This window comes from Aspergillus luchuensis, chromosome 5 (assembly GCF_016861625.1).
Source record: "Aspergillus luchuensis IFO 4308 DNA, chromosome 5, nearly complete sequence".
Taxonomy (NCBI): Eukaryota; Fungi; Ascomycota; class Eurotiomycetes; order Eurotiales; family Aspergillaceae; genus Aspergillus; species Aspergillus luchuensis.
The window spans coordinates 2,292,385-2,313,436 of NC_054853.1; the positions used below are offsets into that span (position 1 = coordinate 2,292,385).

A 21,052-nucleotide genomic window follows, 5' to 3' on the forward strand; every position below is an offset into this window, starting at 1 on the left:
TGTATATTGGCCTCTATTGTATCATTATAGAACCTTGACCGAAGAAGAACAATAAACAAAATACCTATTGAGATATAGAGAGATCACTGTAAAGCTCAGGAATAGCTGGTGTAGTTACGGGCCTCCGTCTATGTCGCTTCCAGTATGCAGGTTGGCATCGCAACAACTAAGGCATCACCGCATCTTGCATATACCGACGGCTACAACCGCCGGAGACATCTCGCTTTCTCTCGGATGATTTCTTTTATCCGCCGGTGGATCAAGAATACGACAAGCGCATTAGGGTCTGCCTAGGTATCCACACACCATCCATTACCGCCTTCGAAATACTGCGTATTTAGAAATACCCTTTCAGTGTCCGACTGTCACCCGCTTACCATACATCCTTAGAAAATTGTCTCACTCATTATCTGATGAACCCCACCAGCACCCTCAACATCCCAAAATTCTTGAAACAGCCGAGGAGTCCATTCCCGGGAGTACTTGGTTCCGGTGATAGCCACACTGTCAACTGCCGTGAAGATAAAAGATTACAAAGTACATAAGCCAAGCCTAGCTGCAGTGATTGTTTCTGGAATTTTGGCTCAACCTTTTACGCACACCTACTACTCTACACACATTATTCTACTTGATTTTAACACAAGGCAACTTCATCTAACACATCATCAATAAACCCATACGCTTACTTCACAACAAGCAAACATGTACTCCAAATTCTGGCCCAAGGGCGGCCTTCCGGGAATCCTCCACCACTTCGTATGTCCAATCCTAACCCCTCCGACTCCCAGCCGACCTAACTAACACAATATTCCCTCGATAATAGACAGAAACACTCGTAACCTTCGAATATACTACCACTACCCCCTCCCTCTCCCAACCTCACACCCTGCTCTTCGTCGGTGGCCTCGGCGATGGCCTCGCCACAACATCCTACATGGCCGACCTAGCCCGTGCCCTCCACTCCACCCCCTGGTCCCTCTTCACCCTGAACCTCACATCCTCCTACCAATCCTGGGGCCTGGGCCATCTGGACCGCGATACCGACGAAATTGCCCAATGTATCCGCTACATCAAAGACTACAAAGCGGATAAATACGGTTCTGCCTCTGCAGCTAGCAGCAAGATCGTATTGATGGGACACTCCACTGGCAGCCAATGCGTCATGCATTACTTAACGCGGCCGAACCCCCATACCACCAAACCGCCCTTTGATAAGTACTTGGAGCATGTGGAACGGTTGCCGCTGGACGGAGCTATCATGCAAGCACCTGTGTCGGATCGCGAGGCGATATTGTGGGTGTTGGAGAATGGGTTTGGAGGCAGATCTTCCGCGGAGTGTAAAGCGGTCTATGAGAAGCTGGTGAACATGGCAAAGGAGGCAGAGGAGAAGAGAATCAGGGAGGGTGGAGAGTTTGATGTGATTCTGCCGATTGAATTGACTAGCTTCGCCTATCCGGCTAACACACCGTTGTCGGCGAGGCGGCTGTTGAGTTTAGTGAGTCCAGATGCTCCGGGTAATCCTGGGGAGGACGACATGTTCAGTTCGGACTTGGGGCCGGAGCAGTTGCAGAAGACCTTCGGGAAGGTAAAGAGCGGCGGCTTGTTGGCAGAGAAGGCGAAGTTGATGGTGCTATACTCGGGTAAGGATCAGAGTGTTCCTGACTGGGTGGATAAGGAGGCATTGTTGAGGAAGTGGCGGGGGATCACAAACGCTGGATGTGCAGAGGGTGAAGAGATCTGGGATGATGAGCACACTGCCGTCATTCCGAACGCGTCGCATGCCCTCAGTAACGATGATCAGGCAGAGCCAAGACGATTCCTTGTGGAAAAGGTCATGGGACATTTGAAGACAGTGGTTAACGAGTAATACACCTTTTTTCTTCTTTCTTCGTGTACGATGATGTGTGTTGGGATTTTCTGACCTTCTGAAGTGGTACGTCCGGTGAATCTTGTGCTTTGTCGGAGAAACAGCAGATCCACGAGACATGGAATGCTGCCAATCAGCTTGAGACTGGGTATAGATATCCTACGCAGGACTCGACCGGCCTGCGGCCTAGACGGGACTGGGTGAAATATGGCCTGGTGGCAACAGTTCTGTTGCTTGCCTCACCTTATGTCTATCCGCACTACGGGGGCAATTAAGCTGGTGATGGTTTGAGTGGGTTATGCGCAGGAAGCCTGTATCCACATCGGATGTCTACGTTGATGTATATATGATGGTAGCTAGTAATAGAGATATCAAGTTACAACTAAATCCAGATACTCGCGCAGACACTATATTTGGAATGTTCAGTTCCTCTGTTGAAGACCGTACGGTCAATGCCCTCGTCGGCTCTAAAATATATAGCTAGGTTTGCACACGAACACCCACACAACCCACAAGTGCCCCTTCAGTCAGTCAGACGACTGGTTGCCGTGTAGTCCATACATCTATCTAAGGTCTCTCGAGCAGTGCTATTATGGTATTGTGGGATGTTGGCCAACTTGCAGGGTGACTCCAATATTTCCTCCGGGGTGGTGTGGTCGATAGCGATGCGGCCGGATACGGCGGAAAAGTGACCGGTACGGAAGTGGAGACCAGAGCAAATGAATAATGTACAGTATGGTATTGAAAGATTGCTATCTAGGGTTAGATAGTGCAGCGGTGGGGCCTCGCTTCCACTGGAGGACTAGTCTCCGGGACATGTCCAGCCAGTACGTATTTTCATTTCTCGTTGATGCAGACCAAGCAGTTTACAGCTTGGCATTCCACGCCGCACGGTCGGCCGATTCCAACGGTCGCTCACGCCCATCCCAGAATATCGGGCACAGCTGGAACCACTTCTCGCGGCTGCAGATGGAATGAACTGACCGTTTGTGGCCCAGGTCGACGTACTTGCCGATCGTCAGACCCTGCGCATTCTCATACGACAGAATCGTTGCCCCTGTTGCGCGTGGCTCACCCACCACGTTCACCGTCCTTGGCTCATCCAGGAAGCAGTAGTGAATGCAACTCGAATACCACGCGTTGACCCGCTTCGCGCCACGGAAGGACGCATCGCCCACCAACGAATGCCTTCCGCGATCGTAGTCATGGGCGTCATAATGCGCACCATAATGGTCCTCCTATCCCAGTGTTAGCAGCTGTCAAAAACACGACCATGAGGCAATCAAGGGACAATAGCATACCTTAGACCAATAGAGCTCGTAGTACGAGAACCTTGTCTCATTGAAGCGCCCAAACAAGCAAAGTACATGCGGATCAAAATGCAACTTCCGGAGGTACTCGCGGTGTTCATCCAGTGTACCTGTCTCATTCCATCCCTTTGCCACACGGGGATCATTTTGCCAGGTATTGAAGAGCTGCAAATGGCTTGGATCCTGCCAATTTACAACTTCCAGGGAGAAGTGCTCATCCAATTCAGGGATATAGCGACTGTAGGCAATCGAGCCAGGAGCTGGCTTGGGCCGCCGGATGGGGTGTCTGGCATAAATAGGCTCCTCGGGAAACTTCTGCGTGAAGTGATAGTTCTCCGGCATGGGTGGGTATTGCGATAAAGGCTCTCGCAGAGAGCCATCGGTGCCGTCACCCACCACCCAGATGGGACGCGGGCCCATTGGCGACGCAGCGCCTTGCCAGAAAGAACTGCGGAGGATCAATAGGTCGGTAGAAGGCTGGACTGCGCGATCATCAGGCCGTGTGGCCTTAGGATGCTCAATTCCCAGTCCAGTCGCGAGGAGCTCAGTGCGAAGGACATCCTGGCCTGCGCCGGACAGGGCCAGGCTGAAGTATTCATGGGTGGGATGGGCAAGGTATATAGCATGGACAACGTTCCAAATCTGCCCCAATGTCGGTGTGGTGTCAGTCCATTGGAATGTGGTTTTAGGTGCGCGACGGGCTCGGGCCCAGGCTGTGTTGTTTGAAGGGGGAGGGCAAGTATTCGGGGAAGGGGGTGCTAATTCAAGCCACGAAAGAGAGTCGAGGTGTAGAGGCTGAGGGGGGGATCGGCCGGCTGGGGGCTGATCATGAAAACTCAAGCTGAGTTTGGCTGGTGACGTTTCGGCTTCGGCAACAGTGCGCACGCGGTATGCGGTCAGAAAGGGATGAGGAAGCTTCACCAGTGGGTACTGGGAGCTGGCAGTAGTATTGGAACTCATCCTCGCTCGCTGTGAAATGTCTAACGAAGACAATGTAGAGAAGAGAGACACGGGGAGATTTAAGAAGAAAGGAGGAAATGAAACTGGAGCGCTGCGACCGAGGCAAACGGTTATATAGAAAGCCGGGGCAATTTAGACAGAACAACCGAGGAAGACAGATAACGAGCTTGGAAGGTGTCTCAGGTGGGTGTCCGCCAATGGCCCGTCCTTGGTTGCTCTCGACCCCCCTTTGGCACGGTCTTGGGGCCCACCGATATCGCATATTATGCCGCCTTCTGGACCCCAGCATAGTCCTTTACAAAAGTATAAAAGTAGCGCGAGCTGGTCCGGCTGTCCCGCGATCAGATAAGCCTATCAATCATTCGCACCCTCGACCATGTCACTCCGATCGCATTCCATACAGCATCCAAATTTCCATGTCTCCATTCCCCACGAGCGTGTGGTCCAGGTGACCTTAAATCGCCCCCAAAAGCTCAATTCTCTTGATCTGGGTACAAGTCGGGAGATCCAAAAAGTCTGGGAGCTGTTCGACCAGGATGAGAGCTTGTGGGTGGGTATTATTACTGGTACAGGGAGAGCCTTTTGCACTGGCGCGGATTTACAAGGTATATTTATTTCCTGTGCTCTCACATACCTCTATACTCTGACATGATTGCTTACTTATTAAATCGGGTAGAGTGGAATGCTATGAACGAAGCTGGAGTGGTCAACGACATGTCCCCGCCCGGACTAGCAGGCCTGCCCCGACGAAGCGGCAAGAAACCCATCATCGCAGCGGTCAATGGTATTTGCATGGGGGGCGGGTTTGAAATGGTAGCAAATTGCGACATCGTAATCGCCTCGGTGTCTGCCATCTTTGCGTTGCCGGAAGTTAAGCGAGGAATTGTGCCTGTGGCTGGCTGCCTGCCACGCCTGACCCGGACATTGGGGTTGCAGCGCACGATGGACCTGGCCTTGACTGGCCGCAGCGTGGACGCAAGGACACTCTACGATTGGGGGCTAGTGACTCGGTTGGTTGATATTGGTGACGATGTTGCACAGGCAGCTCTTCAGATCGCCGGCGTCATGTGCAACAACAGTCCGGATGCGCTCATTGTTGGCCGCGAGGGTATCCGGTTGAGCTGGGAGGCCGGTAGCGTGGAGGATGCGGTGTCGACGCTGGCGGAACACTCGTACCCGCGCCTGGTGGAGGGAGCTAATTTTGCCGAAGGTATTCGAGCGTTTGTAGAGAAACGGTCGCCACAATGGATCAACTCCAAGTTGTGAGACAGAAGAGGGGGGTTTTCACGTACGGTCTGCGGATTACTCCGCAATCAGATAGCCAGCCGGCGTTGTGTGCCTGTTCGGCAAAGGGCGTCCGGATCATCTGGCGTTGTACTTTGTAGCTCGCTCATTATTCGGCGGAAGAACCCGATGGAGCCACTCATGCTGCAGAATTTTCCAGCCGTGTCCTGGCCTCGAATTACTCGTGAAGACCTTCCTTCGACCTACTTGGAGACAAGAACCATGGAATGATAGTTTAATGTACCCCATCGCCTAGTTTAGTACCCACGGGACTTGCGAGAAAAATGAAAACCCCTCAACAGCGGGTGTTGATGGCATTCGCATCTTATCATGGATCAGATTAGATTTAGTCACAGACTAGCCGTATTTCGTCCCAGGCTCGTTTTTCCGGTGGCCGCCAGGGGAAATTGGATTGTGTGATGAGAGTGGGTCCGTTAGTTAACATTTTCCCGGTGACCGCTGTGACCATACAGTAAGCAGTATCGTACGGTTCATACAAGTATTCTTTTAGTATCCATACCGCGAGTGGGCACCGAATTGGGAGGTTGACCCGATCCAGCATCATCAGACGACTCAGCTCGACCCGGATGTGGGTGCCTCCCACTCCTTGACTCTGTCTACTGTCTAGTCTAGAGACCTTGGGGCTATCGATCAGGTAAAAAGACGCAGAGATTACTGGTGCCTTGAGTGGATCGCAGGAAAACATGCCAGTCATACCGTGCCCACTCCTCATCTCCCGGTGGAGATCACGGATTTTTATCGTGCCTCACATCGTGTCTTCTGGACAAGCACACGCTGCGAATCAGCTACTTAGACTACACACCATCGCCAGACTAACTGTTGGCGCTAACAATCTCTGCACCTGTGCTAGAATAGTTACGTAGACCTTGTAGGGCATCATTACCAGCCTACGACCGCCATTGGTTCGATCAGATAGGGGAATGCGCAGGACAGCGCCATCATCTGATTAGATTGGCTCGTCTCCAGGGATCCAGTGGTCTCCAGTTGCGCTCGAACCTAGCCACCCTTCGATTCAGGATTTCAGATGCGGCCGCTGCGGCCGCCGCAGCCGACTTCGGGGTTATCAATCTGTGCGTGGGCCTGTCAACACTAGTCCTCCGCCACTCGTAGCTAGCTGGGTTCGCCTGGGTATAAGGGCCAAGAAATCCCAAGTTTCTTGTCCTTGTCTTGTCCTCCTTGGCTTTACCCGCTCGATCATCTCTTCTGCCTTCTCGATAGGTCGGTCTATCACTATGGCCGTGCTCGAAAAGTTTCGTGAGGCCTTTGGCCGTAGCCCTTCTATTACCGAAGAATCCGGCAACAATGTTACCATGAACACCGTCGAGGAGACCAAGCATGATCCCATTGCTGATGAAGCAGTCCGTGGTCCTGAAGACTCTGAGGAAACTGTTTCCGAGGATGCCTCTTCAGCGCACCTCCAGATTGGTGTTAACGACGTCGAGGCTATCACCAAGTCTTGGTCCAAATGGTCCCTGATCGCCGTTTTTGCCAAGTATGTGGTCTCTCTTGGTATCTGTTCTTCCATTGTATTCTTGCTAACTTTATTTGATTTTCCTCGATTAGCATCTGGCTCTTATACTTTGTGAATGCTTTTCAGTCCTCTATTCTTTCCAACCTGCTCCCCTATGTCACCAGTTCCTGGGAGTCCCACTCCCTCCTGAACGTCATCTATGTCGTTGCCGACTGCATGTCGGCCGCCGTGTACATCCCTCTGGCGAAAATCATGGACGTGACTGGCCGTGCTGAAGGTTTCGCGACCATGGCTGTCTTTGCTACGCTGGGACTGATTTTGATGGCCACCTGCCACAATCTTCCCACCTTCTGTGCTGCCTATGTAAGATTGCCTTGACGGCTAATCGAGTGAAAATTTTACTCGTGCTAATCAGTCCATTTACCAGGTATTCTACACCATTGGCTTCGGTGGCATGACCTACTGCGTGGATGTCATCACTGCTGATGCCTCCAAGCTGAAGAATCGAGGTCTGGCCTACGCCTTCACCTCTTCCCCTTACATCATCACGGCCTTTGCTGGTCCCAAGGCTTCGGATGACTTCCACCTTAGCTGGCGCTGGGGCTTTGGCATGTTCGCCATCATTTTCCCTGTCGTCGCTGCCCCGTTGTACTTCATCCTGAAGCACAACCTAAAGCGCGCGCAGCAGCAGGGTTTGGTCGCCGTCAACCGCGACGCCCGCACCTGGTACCAGCTTGTCTGGTTCTACTTCATCGAGTTTGACAGTACGCAATTATCCCCCTATACCTCCAGAATCTCGTCTCAACCTAACTAACCCCTTCCAGTTGTTGGTGTCCTTCTCTTCTCCGCCGGTCTCTGTGTCTTCTTCCTTCCCTTCGATATCTCCTCCTACGCCCCCGACGGCTGGGCTTCGGGCTACATTATCGCCATGATCGTCGTCGGTGTCGTGATGCTGGTTCTCTTCTGCCTGTACGAATGGCTCCTTGCGCCCGTGCCTCTTTTCAAGTTCGGCTTCCTCTTCAACCGTACCGTTATTGGTGCCTGTCTCCTCGACGCCACCTACCAGCTCTCATACTACTGCTGGGACAACTACTTCACCTCTTTCCTGCAAGTTGTCAACGACCTGAGCGTTGCCGAAGCCGGTTACGTCAGTGACACGTTCGACGTCGTGTCCGGTGTCCTGCTCCTCCTCGTCGGTTGGTTGATCAGCAAGACCGGCCGCTTCAAGTGGCTCCTCTACATTTCCGTGCCCTTGTACATCTTCGCTCAGGGTCTCATGATCTACTTCCGTCGTCCCAACCAATCCGTCGGCTACCTCGTCATGTGCCAGATCTTCATCTCCATCGGAGGCAGTATCTTCATCATTATCGAGCAGCTCGCTATCCTGGCCGCCGTCGACCACCAGCACGTCGCTGCCGCCCTGGCCCTCCTCAACGTCGTCGGTACTATCGGTGACGCTATCGGTGCCACCATCTCCGGTGCTATCTGGGATAACACCTTCGAGAAGGCGCTTATCCGCTACCTACCTGAATCAGCCATGTCCAACCTCGAGAACATCTACGAGGACCTGGAAACTCAGCTGAGTTACCCGACTGGTAGTGTTACCCGCACTGCTATCCAGCATGCCTATGGATATGCCCAGACGCGCATGTTGGCGGTTGGAACGGGTCTCATGGCTCTGTCCTTTATCTGGATCGTTATGATCAAGAACATTAATGTTGCCAAGGTCAAACAGGTCTCGGGTATGGTCTTCTAGACTTGTCGATGGTTTGCGTGTACATTACCATATTACATACATACATACATCGGTTTGAATAGAACCTCTCATCCTGAATGCACCCTTACTACCTTGTCTTTTTTCTTTTTGATTAAGAAAACGGTGTATATGTGGGGGTTGGTGCATCCACCGCCCACTTTCGTCGTTTCTTTACTCGCCCATATCATACCCATATTCCCCCCTTTTCATACATACCCCCTGTGTGCCTGCTGGTGCATGGACATCTGCTTAATTATATCCCCGCTACATTGCATTGGATTAGCATAAAAGTTATACTCCACTAATTAATAACCTTATATTATACCATTCTTTTTTGGCGTAGATCTGTGTAGGTGACAGAATAGAAAGATCCTGTAAGAACAAGCAACCCTTCGTGGTCTCAACAACCATTCGAAACAGAAGACATCCTATCATCTCTAGCAATGGGACAAGATGCTATCCGCTACCGTAGCCTCTGGATCATATATTAGGCTCAACTACAAAACAAAAATTACACCCCATCTTCTATTACATATTTGACCTCCCACCAGGATACCATATCAGCCAATATCCTTCTGAGAAATTTGGAGGTAAACACGGTCTCATCGTACCGTTACATGTAGACTACCAGCCTACCGTGAAGAAGAGAAGAACACCAAATCCGTTCAATATATATATATTGCCGCAAACAATTCTATGGTTCGCGATCTGCTTCTAGTAATTACCTCTGAACAATGGAACATGTTCTTCATTAAGGCATGCTAGTCTGCTCGGTGACGTCCGCAGTAATGGGCTTTCAGTCTTGCCAGGTTATACTCTCCCCTTATTTTCCCCCTTGCTTCTCTTTACTTTGGCGTTGGTACCATATCTTTGGGGAACGGAAGGCGGGGTTGCATTAGTTCGTACGTATACTTATCAAGGGTAATGTCCTTGGTCAATGTATATTTCATAGCGGTGGTGCCTCCTAGACTTGGTGCTTAATCTCGTGACAAAGTATATCGATCAAGTTCAGGTTTGGTTGGAACTGTCAGGTGGCTCCTGTGACCCTTGCTCCAAGTATTGATGTCGCTGCATAGTAATTTAGGTCCTTCTTCCGGTATACACTACTTGAATAGCTGAGGCCGTAGTAGTCTCAGCGTGACAGGTAAGTGGATAGCTAGTGGTGCGAGTCTCCATCGAATTAATATATGCGGCAACCTGATCTATTAGATGCCCATCCCACACACTACAGATATCTCCATCCCTCAAGAGCGAATTCACCGCCAAATATTTCCCAACGCCGTTTCCAACCACAATTTCGTATACTGCTGATGCAACCAAACCACATGCGAGGGCATTGGCTCGCTCTCCGCCTTCCCCTTGCCTTGGAAGAACAGACTCTTGAGCCGGAACTCCGCAACTCCCTCTTGGGGCTTGACCTCCGTCGAAATTTCAAACAGTCCATCCGATTCCCGCACGTCCTTCTTGCGGGGCGAATCTCCGCACCGCACGACAATCCGCTCCGGCGTCTTTTCTACCACCTCGAAGTGATCTGTGATCAGCGTGCCCACGTCGTATGTCGCGGCGCGTAGGTCCGCGCGCGTCCAGAGGTGAGAAGCGGTTTCGGGGCCTTCGTATTTCTTGGAGAGGTAGCGGCGTTGATAGGCGTATCCTGTTTGTTTGAATTCATTCGAGCAGAGAGTTAGATAGTTTGTCCAGTTTATTGTGTTTTTATAGTGGACTGGGTGGGTGTATGTGACGCACCGAATCCACTCCACACTCCGGCGCAAAACGCCTCGGTCAGTCGGCCTGGCTTTTCCAGCAAGGCGGGCTTAATGTCCTTGAGTGGTACGCGACGCACACAGAGGTCATGGGTTGTGGGGTTGTTGTTGGGATTGAGTTTCTGGTACAGAGGGTGCTGGAAGAGAGGGTCGCTTGTGGGCATCGGCACGAAGGTGTTGTGACGGACGGCTGCGAAGAAGAACGCTGTGCCGACGCCAGCGCCAATGGTGGTTATCTTGGCGACACGTTTGAGGATACCCATGGTGTAGTTGGGAGCTGCAATTGAATGGTTGTTGGGGAGAGGGGGTGAGTGGGATGAAGGTAGAGAAGGGAAGAGGAGAGCTGAGCTTGAGCCGGAGGATGAAGAGGTGAGATCAACGGGACTGGCGGAGATGCGGAGTCGGAGAATCGGAGTTGTTCCGGTGGCTGGTTATAGCATTAGGGCCATGGAATTATATAGTATTCACATCTTTTGACTTCAATACAGATATATATATATATATATATATATATATATATATCTATCTATCTATCAAACAGTATCTACTATATTAAATATGGGATGAATCGTGCCGTCCTCATATGCCATTCCTCCCAATCCCGCCCGAACTGGTCCCGCAACATCCCCTCCTCGTCTCGCACGCGCATCACCGTTGCATAGATCAACCCTGTTACTATCACACCCACTACCCATCCTCCCCATCCGGATAGTCGCTCAAGCACCGCATCATCCATAGCACAGGCTACTGCACCGTCCCACCGCATCACCAATCCCAGGTATCCTGCTGCGAGGAACCACAGCCCTGTGTAACTGGGATGCTGTACCAATCGGTACAAACCCCCAGTTATCAGGGTATTTGGTTGCGCCAGCTGGAAGGTAAAGTTTCGACCTAGGAACCTGAATGCAGAGAGCCGAAGCAAAGCGCCCACGATGATGGAAACGAGGCAGAGTGTGGATGTGATAGTCCAAGTGAAGAGATGCGGTGCGAGGCTGGTCCGGTGGGGACAGATTGCTTGGAGGTACACTCCATCGCCAGAATAGATCGGCTCCTTAGCATTGCTGTTACTGCTATCTATATAGAACAGCGCAAGAAGAGCGTGGTAGATGATGCAGGCCGTATTGAGATGTAGTGTGACGGTGTTGATCGGGCCGGCAATCAGACGAACGCGGTCTGGCGGCCCATTACCTTTGGAGCTGGAAGGAAGGTTTGGGGGTGTGAGGCCGCGGAAGGCGAGGTATCCTGCGGTTAAGAGAGAAGCAGACAGTGAAATCGATGAGAAGGAGGGCATTTTGGACTTGGAGCTGCTGGATAGGCAAGGAGGTCGAGAATGCAGTGGATGTTGTACTTGTTTGGCTGGTTGATCAAGGCTCCACCTTCTGCCTGAGGCGTCTATGTTGTTTCCATATGGATCATGTGCACCGTTGACGGTTTGTTAATACTAACATGTTTATTTCTGACTGTCACATCGCACATGGCCTCAGACTCAATAGAGAAAGCAAGAATAAAAAAAAGTCCCTATATTGATAACGACTGTTCCAGGAATTCTTAGTATTGATGGCTGGACGATATGCTTGCCAGAACACATCACGTGAGAATTCCATATGAATGACAGTTGAAGGGTGTCTGTCACCTGACTGCGCCAACGGTCTGGATCACCAGCCGTAAATTTCCTTCGAAGAAGATGCGATAAACGATATACGACCACTACAATTTCAATCGCAAATACGCCCCAAAGCCCTACTTGAGTCTGTTGACTCCTACCGTAATAACTACCATTACACAATACCCCCAAGGCTGAAAGGAACAATCCGCCATCAACAAAATGACCACACCATCATCAACGGACGATCTCCAGTCACGCAGAGAAGCCGACTACGAGCGGTTCAAAACCGCGGCCGCATACACCTTTCTCATTGCATCGCCTGTTCTCATTGCCTTACCACCTCGAAAGCTTGATAACCTGACGGTTCTCCTCACCAGCGCCTTTTGTGTTTCGGCGAATCACCTCACACGCGAACACACCGGACGGAGTATCGTGGATCGGATCGAGGCCCGGATCTCAAGGAACCCTATTACAGCATTGTCGGATCTGCCAAGCCAACGGGCGCAGGAGATACAGGCCAAGTTGAAGGCAGCGAGGGATGCACAGATCCGAGAGGGGTCAGCAGTCGGCGAGGAATTGGAAAGGCTGAAGGCTAGGCAAGCACAGGAGAAGCCGGCCTTGGAGAAAATCTGGATGGGCGGTGAGACGGAGGGGTGGAAGGAGAGAAGAATAAGGGAGGAACAGAAGGCTTTGGAGGAGGGCAAGGGATATGGTGACCTGATCAAGGAGCATATCTGGGATGTATGGAATTGGGGCCAAAAAGGAGATGAAAAGGAAACAAAGGAGGGGAAATAATCGGGGTTTTTGGCAAGTGAAACCATTTCGCAGGGCCTGTCGACGGCCTTTTTCTTTAGCGGGCTTGCATGATATAGGCGGCGTTGATGATATGGGCTGGGTTTATGTGGTTTCTCGTTCTGTGTAGTTATAGTTGCCTGTCCTACCATATGTATAAAAGCATTGTATATTAGTGTATTATTGATCTGACTATCTCTTATCATTTCTATCTGGTGAAGGGGTTGTTATATATGACGCTGTCCACCTAGTTCAGAGACTAGTGGAAAAGCTGCGATTTCCTCAGGTGGTAGATTCATGATGGATTTGCTGTCTGTAAAACAACTCGTTGTTTTAGCGTACCAGTCGTCAAGGAAGTGCATGAAATCACCAAGAACAACTTGAGTTGAAACGAACATTCTCTGTAGCGAAAATCGTAAATCCGACTCTGTCAATAGTATTTCATAAATCGATACTGGACACTTGATTGTATGATTATTCAGCGCGACAGCTTCTGCTCACAAGCCTTTGCTGCCTGAAATGTGATGAAGCACAAATAGGAAGAATCCTTGGTCATGCAAGCGATCACCAGCTTGAAATGATATCTGGTAGACCAACAAGACCTGCATAGCGGGCTCAATTAGTGCAAGGTATGAGTTAGTGTGTCGTAATCTTCATAATAAGAACCAGGGAAGCATGTTCATGGCATGGCGTCATCATTGTAATTGATTAATATATGATACATTCATCTTTAGTTATATCGCGCTCCGTAAACCCTGACACTCAGTTCATGTCCAATATAATGGTTCAGCATTCCATAACAGACCAACTCCTTTCAACCTTAACCAACGCCGAGAAATATGCATAAAATCCTAACTTAGTACTGCTGAGAGTAGGTCCAGCAAGGAAAGGACCCGAGGAAAGATGTGAAAGAGAGATGGTGACGAAGTAAAAGGTATAAGTAAAAGAGACAGGGATGTATGTCATGTGAAATCCAGGCCATCATCTGGCTGGTCCACGTACTGATATTTCGCCAGAATCTGCTCGTGATGGACGTCGTGTGCCTGAGAGTGTACCAGCCCCAATACTTCTTGATGAAGCGCCGCGGACGGATCAGGGTCGGTGGGATGATCAACCATCATATGATAGTCATGGGCTGCATGATGACGGACATCATTGTCAAAGCTTGATGCATGTAAACTATGTGCAGCGTGGGTATATGGATCGGTCATAGTATCATGAGGATGAAATCGAGGGAGCTGCTGATGTATGTCGATGATTTGTGGGTCGAGCGGCAAGCCCGTGTAATCGGTGATGGAATCCACTGATCCTTGCACTACCGAATGGGCGGTCACGAATGGGTTCGTATTGTGAGCATCCATGGCAGCGTGGTCCATCAGCGCATGCGTACCCATAGGATCGCTGGATGCCATGTCAACATCATTCTCTGCCAAGTCAGCCTCATCAATTCCCAGATCGTCCTCATCATCTTCGGGGGTGCCCTCGTGCATAATCCCATTAATTAAAGGCGGCTTGAGGATCTCTTTACACTGTGGACAGTCCCGGATCACCCGACTGACCGTTTCTTTAATCCGCACCCAATGGTATTTGACCGCAATGGCAGCTGTGGTCTTGTTGATACCTGCATGCTGCTGCATATGCATCTCCCGGGCAATATCGTACTGCTGCTGCGGGTCGGACACAACCTCCTTGTCTTTCAGCATCAATTTCTCACCGTCCCCATCTTTACCTCCGATCAACTTGTAGTGAGTAGCTGCACTCCGAAGCCGACTTTTCTCGGCCCGGTCAGCCCCCCTAGGATATTTGGAATGCTTGAGATAGTAGCGGATCTTGTCAAACCGATCTTGTGTGACAGAATCTTCCCCTTCCGGGCCTAGATCCCGGCCATAGATGATAGCATCTACGTACTGCCCGGGATTGGAAATGAGCCGACCACCCCCGGGGACCCTGCCAATCCGCTTAAACCCCAGAGCATCCCACAGGCGGCAAGATGCCACGTTACTCTCATAGACCAGGTTAAAGACCGCATATGTGTACCCCTGTTGAATGTTAGCCAGATGTCTACTAGGTCAAAGACCGCAACGTTGAGGTAGGGTAACAAGTGGCTGAGGGGAGTACTAAGTAGTTATGATAGGCAACAGGAATAGTGATTTGAGTCAAGATTACTGGTATTTGGTATACTAACCATCTTAGGAGCCCATTCGAGATACCCTTCCCCCATCAGTCGACCTACACCTTTGTTACGGGCGGCGTCGGTGACCAGAAACATGCCATTGCAGACGTGACTACTACGACCGGGATAATTGGGACGGATATTGAAGCTGCCCAAGCAGATCTTGGACCAATTGGCGCGGTTCCGACCTAGTGCTTGAACCTCTTGCACACTCTTGATGTCCCCCATGAGCATGATCGCGCCAAAATTGGAGAACCAATACGGCCCAAACTGCTCCAAGGGGATGGGATCAATCATGGCATAGGTATCACCACCTTCAATCTCCTTGTTCAACTGATCGGATAGGTAAGCTAATAGAGATCGGGGGATCGCATCCGCCGAAGTGAAGGGGACCAAGGTGGCGACCGTGACTCGGTCCCTGAGTATGACCTGCCGCGGCACGATGTCAAGGGGCAACTCCTTCTCCGTGGGGACAACCGTGGTCATCAAGTCCCCGTGTACGGCAGGCATGATGATACCGTGAGCCGGATGCGCCAGTCACGAGACTGCATGTTAGTGTTAGTTGGGTTACTAGCATAGTCCATCAAGGCGACAATGATCGTGAGGGTTGGTGGATAGTATAGACAGTAAAGTGAAAAGACAGGATAGCTTCACCCCGGATAGCCGTATATGGGGGAGCATGAGGTATGAAGTGCGAGGTGTCGATCTCGCCTGAGGCGAGAGTTGAATAGAGGAGGATTGGTGGAAAAGCAGGAGAATTACCGAAAAGGGAATCGGGGGGCAAAACAGGGCAGGAGTAGAAGCACTGACCGAATTTAGGGTATTCTAAGAGGGGGTGGGAATATAATTAGTTCGATAAGGCACTTGGGCTGGCGTGCAAGCAAGTGCTGGGTGAGAGCACTTCAAGGACCGCTGAGTATTCTCGAGTCCGGAATGGGTTGAACGCAGATGAGAAATTGTCGTCCCGCTTGCTCCCTGCTGACTCATCGAACTAATGCTCACCGCCTAGAGGTTCCAGTCTCGAATTCTGCCGTAGGAAATGAGGGCGGCGAAGCAATCAGAGGAAAAGAAAAAAGAAAATAGTTAAACCTACGGAGTTAAGAAGTAGGGAATTAATGAGCGCTTTCGTTTATCAGCCATACGTAACTGGGCACTTTATATACCCCGTATACAATACGGTGGACCTTTCAAAGAATTACTTTAGTATTACTGGGTGGCCTGTGGGTCTTCTTGTTCGGGGAAATAACGTAAAAGCAAGAGTCACATGATCGCGTGCGAGAGAGAGCCTCATCTCAAGCTTCTTCGGAACAATGGCTTTCCGATGCCGAACAGCTTCCCATCACGATACTTGCATCCAGCCTGAAGTCACTCGCACGGCTCTCACGAATTGATTCTGCTTCATGGCATCTGAATGGATCGCCTTCGCCAGAAACTGGGGAGATATCCCGTTTCCAGCGTCCTGAGGGCTTTAAGAGGTCCGCGGGGGTCCCTTACGTCGATCCATTATCCGCACCTGCGCTTCCGCTCTACAGTAACATCCGACGCTCTTCCCTCAGCAATTACAGCCCCAGCAGAACCCCCGCTGATTGTTCTCCGCGACTACCAAGAAGAATGCATCCAGTCGGTGCTGGATCATCTGGCCCAGGGTCACAAACGTCTAGGTGTCTCGCTTGCCACAGGCGCGGGGAAGACGGTCATCTTCACCCAATTAATCGGACGAATACCGCCGCGTAATGGTGTCCATGACAAGACCCTTATCCTGGTTCACCGAAGAGAGCTAGTCGAGCAAGCTGCCCGACACTGCCGCCTTGCCTACCCCAATCGAGTTGTAGAGATTGAGATGGGTAATAGTGTCGCCTCCGGTTCTGGGGATATCATCATTGCTTCCATACGGAGTCTCACCTCCAAGGATAGGATCTCCAAATTTGATCCTAGACGTTTTAAACTTGTCTTGGTAGATGAGGCACATCATATTGTTGCACCGACGTACCGGGTTGCACTAGAACATTTCGGCCTCAATAACCCTTCGCCAGACTCGCCGGCTCTTGTCGGAGTCTCTGCCACGTTCTCACGCTTCGATGGACTCAAACTAGGTGCCGCAATCGACCATATAGTATATCACAAGGATTACATGGATATGATTGACGAAAAGTGGCTCTCCAATGCCATCTTTACCACTGTTCGGTCAGAAGCCAATCTCTCACGCGTTAGGAAGGACAAATTCGGTGACTTCGCTATCAGCTCGCTCTCTGAAGCCGTCAATACCACGAGAACCAATGATATCACTGTACGCGCATGGCTGGCTAACGCACATGATCGAAAGTCTACACTGGTATTTTGTGTCGACGTTGAACACACCAGACAGCTTACTGAGGCGTTCCGCGCATTGGGCTTTGACGCTCGGTATATCACGGCGGGAACTCCAAGGGATGTGCGCGATGAACAGCTGCGTGCTTTCAGGAATCAGGAGTATCCCGTGCTTCTCAACTGTGGCTTATTCACAGAAGGTACAGATATTCCCAATATTGACTGCGTCCTGCTGGCGCGTCCGACACGGTCTCGGAATCTTCTCATACAGATGATCGGACGAGGCTTACGACTGCACCCTGGGAAGAAGGACTGCCATATAATTGACATGGTGGCTACCCTGGACACTGGTGTCCTTTCTACCCCTACACTCTTTGGACTACACCCAGACGAACTTCTAGAAAGCGCGAGAGCAAAGGACCTGAGAGAGAAGAAGGATGCCTCAACGGGTGCCGAAGATCGCACCGATTATCCGCCAGAGACAAACACACCCACTGAGGAACCCGACACAACCGACGACGTCAAACTCACCTTCACCAAGTACGATACCATCTACGACCTCATTCATGATATGAAGTCTGAGAAACATATCCGGTCCCTCAGCCGCTACGCCTGGGTCCGCGTAGATGAGGATAAATACACACTGTCTGACTCAACAGGATGGATAACCCTCGAGAAGACTAAGAACACATCTAACAAGGGACAAAAAGCTGATCCGTCAGCTACATACACAGTTCACCATGTGATGAAGTTCAAGTCTGCTACCGAATCGACCCAATACACTCGACCACGTCTGATCGCTACTGGCATGGACTTTGAATCCACAGTTCGTGCCGCTGATACCTTCGCAGCCTCTGAGTTTGATGAAAGGTATATCTCCACCCGGCAGCCCTGGCGTCAGCATCCGGCCACTTCAGCACAGGTAACGATGTTAAATAAAGCCAAGATTCGGAATGGACGGATTGCGCCTGGAGATTTGACCCGGGGCCAGGCCGCAGACCTGATTACGAAGCTCAAGTTTGGTGGAAAGAAGCGGTTCGCGAGCAGGCAGAAAAAGCGACGGGCTGCTGATGAGAAAGCACAGGAGTTGGCCGAACTCCGGAGACGCGAACAGGTGAGGGTAGGACCTGTGGAGGGATGAGTGCTACAGCCACAGTATCAGTGAAATACAGAGTACAAGGAAAACCCGACATCTGCCTCTTCAACCTCCGAAGGGTTCATACGGCACGCCTCTTCTCACTAGGCGAATTGTGGGTACTTCCGGGCTTTGAAGCCTAAGTACATGGTAGCAAACAAGCACGGCTATAAGCAAAACACTGAATTGGCCCCGACAGCTACCGTCAGTCAGGACTTTTGCACCATCCGATCAACCATTTCGACAACACTGGAGACTGCGTTTGGCGTGAAACATCAGAGACCCTTTCTAATACAGGATAAGTCAGTTGCAAAACTACTAGTGTGGAGAACGCCTGGCTGGCATAGCAGCAGCATCTTCCATCCGCAAGGGTGATCTGGGATAGAGCACCTGCACAAGACCAGTCGCGGACTTCATTCCACGAAGATACCTATACAAAACCTCTTGCAAATATATTACTCCTAGGCCTGTTTCACATTGTAAATCATCAACAAGTGGCCTTTTTGTATACATATTCCTTTGCTTTTTGGTATCACCCCTTGGGGTTGTCGAACCCATCACTATAATGTGTCCAGCCTGGAAAGGAGGCACATGACCAGTAAAAAGATATAAGCCTCCAATTACAGGCCCACTTCGGTTTTCCTCAGGATGCGATCTTCGGACCAGTGAAATGACACAATACACGTATGCCCGATGGCCGCTTCCGAAATGCCCACCATAACGTAACCGGCAAGCGAGTCGGCCAGGCAAGCCAGTCGGCCACCTGTGTATCCCATACTAATCTAACATTTATCTAACTCTAATATCTCACCCACCGTAAGTTCAATTATAATAGAATATTAACTGAAGCTATATATATACTTTAAGAAACCAAATATCAAGAATATATAATATAATAGGATTCATGTTATATATAATACAAGTTTAAAATAAATTACCAAAAAAATACAGCGTAATACATTTTACTTGATCAAATATTGATATTTATCTTATGATATTTGTATACTAATCTTAGATATATTCTAGTATGCCAATTTCATTAGATAAATTTGAATCTATAAAGTTTGGCTGTAGTATTACAGCTCAAAAATCGCTGGATTAGTATGGGATATACAGGTGGCCGACTGGCTTGCCTGGCCGACTCGCTTGCCGGTTACGTTAAGCGCGATGTAAAATCCACTGGTCCGAGGCCGGGTACCATGTGACTGGGCACAAAAGTTATCTGATCCGAGATAAGTTGTTTGGCAGGATCAGGTTTCTTAGCGAGGACCAGCTGCTGTCCTTAGGTAAGAGGTAAGAATTTGCTCGGATGGAATAAAAATGAGTCATGGAATCCCCTAGCTTGACTTCATTTTCTAATTTTTCTTTATTATTGCTTTTGTAGGCAGGGGGGTTTTGGGATGATGCGGGATGCTGGTGGAGTCAATCAGATAACTTGAGTGAGACACGGTTGTTTTGGTGTGGGTGAGTGTATAGGGTAAAGGGGTGACAGTTGGGTACTGAATTGACATTGTGGATTACAACCCATTTCAATACGGGTATTACATGGTACACGGTGTAACCCTAATGCACTTGCCGTATTCTTGGCCCAGCTGCCGCCGGATAGGAGAATTTAGCGGGAGGAAAGACAGAGGCAAGAGAGGCGGACTAGATGTACGTAGGAATGACAACTTGATTTTGCAGATTTGCTATGCAGGAGACTGTCATTAACACAGTGGCTATCCTTAAGTGCGCGCCGAATGATCCATATATAGGTTGGAATGGTACTGATATGTGTCTTCAATGAGGAATGTAGAATGGTAACCATTACAGCCAGTGCTGCTGCTGCGTTACAGTATACCATCCACCAGCTACAGGTACAGCTACACTCCAGCTACCCTGCATACTAAGCTCGAACCTTGTTGCATGCAAGACCACTCCGAGTAATCCCACGAAAGCCACGTGCAAGCCGAATGGACTCTGAATACGGTTTAGGTTCGATTCGTTTCAGAGCCCAAAACTCAGCTCAAGTTTCAGATTCCAGCAAAATTTCCTCCACGAACAGAAGCAATCAGATTAGATTAGATACTCGTCGGTGGTAACTCTGGTTCGGGCTAGACTGCGCGATTATCATACGACTCGGACTATGGACTAGACTACTGTATGGTGGCGAGAACCCCCAAAACAGCCCAGCCCTGTTCCCAACAACAATATATTGGCAGGAGAAAAGAAAAAAAACTCTTTGCAGAACTCACTTGCAGCTACTTGCAGCTACTTGCACCAGCAACCTAGTTGTACCCTCACCAATGATTCCTATTGGTCGGGGATATACATCTCCCATGGCTCAGAGAAACAATTAATTCTTGGAGATTAATTACGCCTACGTATCCTATCCATAGCTCCGTTCGATCAGGAGAAAACCAAACTCTTCCGGATACTTTGGTCGGACAATTTCTTGGTAGTCCGTGGACTTTCGAGCTATCAGATCTGATTAGTCTTATCAATCAATATCCCCACTTGTTATATACTAGTATTGTTACTAGCCGCTTACTAGGTGTCTTACTAGTGCGAACAAAGCCTTTACACGCACACAGTAAACGACTTCGCCCACATTCAGCTGATTGATAGTCT

The 21,052-nt window shown here is 50.0% G+C and overlaps 9 protein-coding genes across 9 annotated transcripts; 5 read left to right on the plus strand and 4 right to left on the minus strand.

Moving 5' to 3' along the window:
- Positions 1–702: 702 nt before the first annotated feature.
- On the plus strand, positions 703–2,142 carry AKAW2_50751S (uncharacterized protein; the record flags this gene model as incomplete). The annotated part of the gene is made up of 3 exons (XM_041690604.1): positions 703–756; positions 824–1,863; positions 1,932–2,142. The coding sequence occupies 3 exons, from the start codon at positions 703–705 to the stop codon at positions 2,140–2,142; spliced, it is 1,305 nt and encodes a 434-aa protein (XP_041544172.1).
- A 591-nt stretch (positions 2,143–2,733) lies between these two features.
- On the minus strand, positions 2,734–4,137 carry AKAW2_50752A (GNAT family N-acetyltransferase; the record flags this gene model as incomplete). The annotated part of the gene is made up of 2 exons (XM_041690605.1): positions 2,734–3,105; positions 3,169–4,137. The coding sequence occupies 2 exons, from the start codon at positions 4,135–4,137 to the stop codon at positions 2,734–2,736; spliced, it is 1,341 nt and encodes a 446-aa protein (XP_041544173.1).
- A 376-nt stretch (positions 4,138–4,513) lies between these two features.
- Positions 4,514–5,403, plus strand: sidH (enoyl-CoA hydratase/isomerase family protein; the record flags this gene model as incomplete). The annotated part of the gene is made up of 2 exons (XM_041690606.1): positions 4,514–4,742; positions 4,814–5,403. The coding sequence occupies 2 exons, from the start codon at positions 4,514–4,516 to the stop codon at positions 5,401–5,403; spliced, it is 819 nt and encodes a 272-aa protein (XP_041544174.1).
- Positions 5,404–6,674: 1,271 nt separating this feature from the next.
- AKAW2_50754S (uncharacterized protein) lies at positions 6,675–8,669 on the plus strand (the record flags this gene model as incomplete). Its single annotated transcript, XM_041690607.1, has 4 exons — positions 6,675–6,934; positions 7,006–7,276; positions 7,341–7,677; positions 7,738–8,669. 4 exons carry the CDS (start codon positions 6,675–6,677, stop codon positions 8,667–8,669), a joined length of 1,800 nt encoding a protein of 599 aa, XP_041544175.1.
- Positions 8,670–9,925: 1,256 nt separating this feature from the next.
- Positions 9,926–10,692, minus strand: AKAW2_50755A (uncharacterized protein; the record flags this gene model as incomplete). The annotated part of the gene is made up of 2 exons (XM_041690608.1): positions 9,926–10,320; positions 10,413–10,692. 2 exons carry the CDS (start codon positions 10,690–10,692, stop codon positions 9,926–9,928), a joined length of 675 nt encoding a protein of 224 aa, XP_041544176.1.
- Positions 10,693–10,976: 284 nt separating this feature from the next.
- Positions 10,977–11,720, minus strand: AKAW2_50756A (methyltransferase family protein; the record flags this gene model as incomplete). Its single annotated transcript, XM_041690609.1, has 1 exon — positions 10,977–11,720. The coding sequence occupies one exon, from the start codon at positions 11,718–11,720 to the stop codon at positions 10,977–10,979; it is 744 nt and encodes a 247-aa protein (XP_041544177.1).
- A 534-nt stretch (positions 11,721–12,254) lies between these two features.
- AKAW2_50757S (uncharacterized protein) lies at positions 12,255–12,830 on the plus strand (the record flags this gene model as incomplete). Its single annotated transcript, XM_041690610.1, has 1 exon — positions 12,255–12,830. The coding sequence occupies one exon, from the start codon at positions 12,255–12,257 to the stop codon at positions 12,828–12,830; it is 576 nt and encodes a 191-aa protein (XP_041544178.1).
- A 959-nt stretch (positions 12,831–13,789) lies between these two features.
- On the minus strand, positions 13,790–15,510 carry AKAW2_50758A (putative histone acetyltransferase Spt10; the record flags this gene model as incomplete). Its single annotated transcript, XM_041690611.1, has 2 exons — positions 13,790–14,866; positions 15,013–15,510. 2 exons carry the CDS (start codon positions 15,508–15,510, stop codon positions 13,790–13,792), a joined length of 1,575 nt encoding a protein of 524 aa, XP_041544179.1.
- Positions 15,511–16,411: 901 nt separating this feature from the next.
- On the plus strand, positions 16,412–18,448 carry AKAW2_50759S (DEAD/DEAH box helicase; the record flags this gene model as incomplete). Its single annotated transcript, XM_041690613.1, has 1 exon — positions 16,412–18,448. One exon carries the CDS (start codon positions 16,412–16,414, stop codon positions 18,446–18,448), a length of 2,037 nt encoding a protein of 678 aa, XP_041544180.1.
- Between the last annotated feature and the right edge of the window lie 2,604 nt (positions 18,449–21,052).